This window comes from Lycium ferocissimum, unplaced genomic scaffold, assembly GCF_029784015.1.
Source record: "Lycium ferocissimum isolate CSIRO_LF1 unplaced genomic scaffold, AGI_CSIRO_Lferr_CH_V1 ctg4410, whole genome shotgun sequence".
In the NCBI taxonomy this organism is placed as follows: Eukaryota; Viridiplantae; Streptophyta; class Magnoliopsida; order Solanales; family Solanaceae; genus Lycium; species Lycium ferocissimum.
Window position 1 is genome coordinate 4,171 of NW_026725659.1, and position 5,307 is coordinate 9,477.

Consider the following 5,307-nt stretch of genomic DNA (forward strand, 5'->3'; position numbering starts at 1 on the left):
ATCGTCTCTTATAGAGGAAAAACAATTAGGGTTATGTGTATATGTATAGGGCATAGTACAATTAAGTTTTAATATGGGCTTGCCCCCTCACACACACCAACCATGATATAAACATGAATTAGGGTTTCAAAATATGAGAAGTCCACCTTTTTATTCAATAAAGAACCTTTGAGAAGAAGAGATACATTCCAAAATAAGATTTTCGAAAGAGAGACATATCTTAATTAAGCCTTACGTAATTCAACAATTTACTTGTATAATGAAGAATACCCCAAAACCCTAGCTTGAATCACCTTGAGAAGGATTACGTTGTAAACCCTAGGTTTTTCATTCAAGAACCATGTTAAGAATCATGGGTTTAATGCTAGGATTGATTAATAATGTTAAAGATGTTCTTACCTTTATGTTAGGAGACGTGAAGAAAGGATTTTCGTCCTTAGGGTTTATGAGAATGAGAATAATTCATAAAATTAACGGAATCCCGCTATTTATACACACAGCTGGCGGCTGGTGAAATACAGCTTGAAATACCGATCGTATTTCAAAATACGGACTGTATTTCAAAATACTGGTTGTATTCTATGGTCGTATTTAACAATAATGAAAAATAGTGAACAGTCTTAGGGAACAGGTGAAATACGTCCAAGGTATACGGATCGTATTTCAAAATACGGGCCGTATTCTATGGTCGTATTTAATCATAACGAAAACAGTGTGTAACCTAGGAAAATCGGTGGATACGTCCAAGGTATACATATGTATTTCAAAATACGGGCCGTAAACTCTAGCCGTATTTTGTAATAATGCAAAACAGTGAAGTCCAATCCTTCAAGACACTTCCACACTTATCTCGGATCTACGGAGTGTTACATTAATCCCCCCTTAAGATCATTCGTCCTCGAATGAGGATCATAACCTAGAAAGGATTTACTAAACCACAAGTTACTTCAAATAAACCCAACGATTCATCTACGAATATTTACAACGCTAGCTCATACCTTCCATAGGGAACAAGTGAGGATATCGTTTCTTCATGTCCTCCTCTGCTTTCCAAGTAGCTTCGTCAGTATTATGGTTTCGCCACAACACTTTAACTGACACTACATCATTTGTTCTCAACTTTCTAACTTGACGATCAAAAGTTTGAAATGGTTCTTCTTCATAAGATAGTGCTTCATCAATTTCAATATCTTCATGGTGTAACACATGGGAAAGATCAGGTTTGTACAATCGCAGCATCGAAATGTGAAACATCGGATGAACCATGGACATCTCAGCCGATAATCTCAACTCGTAAGCTACCTTCCCAACCCTTTTTGTAATCTCGTGAGGACCAATATAGCGAGGACTAAGCTTCCCCTTTCTGCCAAAACGCATTACCCCCTTCATAGGTGACACTTTCAAGAAAACCTTGTCACCAACAGCAAATTTCAAATCCCTACGCCTCATATCTATATAAGACTTCTGTCTACTCTAAGCGGTCTTCAGCCATTGTATAATAATATTTACTTTTTAAATCGCCTCATGAACTGAGTCGAGACCCAGCAACTCTACTTCCGTTGGTTAAAACTGTTACATCTCAAAAATTTTGGATTTGTTATTTTGTGAATAGACTAATGTGTGCTTAAGATGAACATGAAATCCTTACGGGATTAAGGAGAGTATTAGATAGCTTGAAGCGTCCTATGAGATTTCAAATTCATATGGATATGTGAGACTAAGTTTGTTGAAGGAAGTGAATGTAAGTCATGTTTGGAAGGGTTTTCCCAATAGTTGATTTGATATGTATTTAGCGATGTCTTGAGGGGCTGTTATAGGGCCTATTGTATGGTTAATTAAGTGTTATACAAGTGCCAAGAAGGTTCCACAAGGATTAGAAGTCAACTGAGTCAACGAGAATGAAATTCGAGAATTTGCAGTTATACGGCCATTTGTACGGACCGTATAAATTATACGACCCGTATAATGGTCCATAGATTACTTCCAGATAGGGGTGATTTCATGGTGACATTATACGGACCGTATAAATTATACGGACCGTATAAATTATACGGCCCGTATAATTGGCCGTATAAGAGGGTCGGGTCAGATTTTTATATTATATACATGGCCGACCCTTGCTTCTTTTTCATTTCCCACACTTCCTCCAAGCTTTCCAAGGCTCCAAAACCCTTCTCTAAGCATATTACACTCAAACCCAAGAGATAACAAGGATCAATAAGCAATAATAAAGATATCCATGTGATAGAAGTCTTGCTAGGGTTAGTAGACTACAAGAAATTCTTGGATATTGAAGCTAGGGTTTTCACATAAGTTGATAGTTGCTCCAAAGCTCATTTTCATGAGAGAAAGAGGTTAGTTTTCATGTTTATTTCATGTTATCAAGAATGTTCAGTTGTTGAACAACTTGGGTAGAAGGAGAAGGTAGAAGATGATGTCTAAATGTAGTTTTCATGATCTTTTTGGGTAGTGAGCTAACTTGAATCATGATTCTTAGTATGATATGGATACAATCTTGTTATAGAAGGTAATAATGATGATGATAAAGCGTTCTATGGAAAATGTGCAAAGGGTTAGTGTGAAGTTGTTAGTGTAAGTTGAATGTGAGAATGAATATTTAAGACTTAATGGAATGTGATCACTTGATTATGATATTGTAGATGTTATTATGGTTATTTGGGAGTTGTTTTGCAATATGGTGGAAGTTGATGAAATAGGGGAAATGTTGCCCAATTTTCGTAAACTCATAAATTGTTCTAGTTTGAATATACGGGTATCTTTAAGGCTTAACCAAGGTATGAATCCTTTTAAATGTAGGTTTTACAAGCTTTGACGGTGAATGTTAAGTAGTTAAGAAGACAACGAGGTATGTAAGGCTAACCCTTCTTTCATTAAGGCATGGTCCCATTGCTAAATACCTTCATATGAGTTCTATAACGTCTTCCAAATGATTTCATTCCTAGAATCGCTAAGGCTCATGATCCTTGATAAATCTCATGATACCATTGGTCCCATCCTACGATAGTTGATTCTCTACGGAAGGATATAATGAAAATGATGATGACGGCGATAATGTTAAGAACGTGTATGTACTCTTATGTATACATATTTATGTATTAAAGTATGACTACTAAGAACACTGAGCTTGTGTGGTCGGGTATGATATCTATCGCGCGCACATCACTGCAGTTGGGTACGATTAACACTAAGCCTTGGTAAGGCCAGGTACATATAACACCGAACCTTATCATGGTCGGGTATGTAAGACACCGAACCTCTATGGTCGGGTACGATACTACTACAAGTATAAATGTATGAAATGGAAGGTTCCCATTAGAAAGGGGTAAGCATATACGATGAACCACGCTATAGGTATAAATGGCTTCATTATCTCATGACTTCTCTATATTATGTCATTTCTTATACTTCTATTATGATGTTGATTATGCTTTACGTACTCAGTACATTATTTGTACTGACGTCCTTTTGTTTGTGGACGTTGCATCATGCCCGCAGGTGGACAGGGAGACAGGCTTGATCCATAGATTACTTGTTCAGTGGCTACATAGAGGAGCTCCATTTCATCCGGAGCTGTAGCTGTTAGTATTATTCTTTTGTGTACATACGTATGGGATGGCGGGGTCCTGTCCTATCTATATGATGTTAGATACTCTCTTTAGAGGCTCATAGACAGTCGTGTGTGGTTAGATGTCTCTTAGACTTGTCGGCTTATATTTTGTATATCATTTTGCTAGCCTCGTCGGCTTGTGTATATGGATATGGGCATAGTTGTTGATGATGATATAAATGTACCATTGCCTAATGAGATTAGTATTATTGATGTGTAGAAATCATGAGTAGGCTATGTGCCCAGGGTGGGTTAGCGCCGGGTGCCCGCCATGGCCCTCCGGTTGGGTAGTGACAAAAGTGGTATCAGAGCAGTTCTATCCTAGGGTGTCTCTACGAGCCGTGTCCAGTAGAGTCTTGTTTATGGGTGTGTTGTGTGCCATACTTATAAACAGAAGGCTGCGGGCATCTTAGGAATGAATGACCTTCTTTCTTCATACGATCGTGCGATAGAGCCATGATATAAGGATTTTTCTTTCCTTAACCGTGTATTATGTATTTCAAAAATTCCTGCAAAGAGGAAAGCTATAGCAGCCCAAAAGGGCAAGACACTGGTGGACCGAAAGAATACCGCCACCAGTTATAGAGGGGGATGAATCCCAGAATGAGGTTCTGTCTAGATCCTCCCACTCATTACCCGCTTCAGAGGAGCATGAGGGAGCCTCGGCCCCGGCTCTCCCACCGCATGCTTCGTGCCAAGATGTGAAAGAGGCCATTCATTTACTCGCTCTCGGTAGCCGCTCGGACCCGGCGGCAAGGTACAGATCAAGGTGATAGGGCTGTTAGTGCAAGAGCCCGTGATTTTATTTGCTTAAACCCACCGGAATTCTTCAGGTCAATGCCGGATGAGGACCCTTAGAGCTTTATCGATGGGATTCTAAGGACACTTCGGTTAATACATGCTTCAGACATAGAATTGGTAGAGTTAGCATCCTATAGATTGCGGGATGTCGCAGTTCATTGGTATAAGGTTTGGATAGCTTCAAGGGGAGTTAATGCACCTCCCCCGGTATGGCAAGAATTTGTTGATGCCATCCTTCGACATTACTTGCTTCCAGAGGTTCGACAGGCTAGAGCTGATAAGTTCTTGAATCTTGAGCAAGGAAGCATGAATGCTTGAGAGTATAGCTTCCGCTTAAAGTCTTTGGCTAGGTATGCTCCGGCCATGGTAGCGGATATGGGTGATCGAGTGCACTGATTCGTGAGTGGCTTAGGGCCACATTTGATGGATAAATGCTTGACTGCGTCCCTTCAGGACAACATGGATATTTCATGCATTCAAGCCCATGCCCAGAATTTAGAGGAAAGCCAACAACAGCAAAGAAGTGAGCGTGAGTATAACAGAGGGTATAGCAAGAGGGCAAGATCTTCGGGCCCGATTAATGAATTCAGAAGTGTTATAGCCCGTATTTTGTACGTTTGGAAATTTCAAAGTCGACGTGGAAAGTTAAGGGTGAGACCCTTCTCCAAATTATTTTAATGTACAGGTTGGTTATGAATAATATTTATGAACATTGAAGGTATGGAAATATTGAGAAAGGCTAAGGGTAAAAAGGGAAATGTGTAAAGTGGCATCATGGGAATAATGTGGAAGACTAGGGGTAAAATGGTAATTTCACCAAAAGTTCAAGAAAACTCTTGAAGGGCCAAAACTTTCATAAGAAGACACTTGGTCCTCTT

General features: G+C 39.5%; 1 protein-coding gene across 1 annotated transcript; it reads right to left on the reverse strand.

Annotated features, from left to right (window-relative positions):
- Positions 1-987: 987 nt before the first annotated feature.
- LOC132044389 (uncharacterized) lies at positions 988-1,449 on the reverse strand. Its single transcript, XM_059434882.1, has one exon. The coding sequence runs from the start codon at positions 1,447-1,449 to the stop codon at positions 988-990; it is 462 nt and encodes a 153-aa protein (XP_059290865.1).
- Between the last annotated feature and the right edge of the window lie 3,858 nt (positions 1,450-5,307).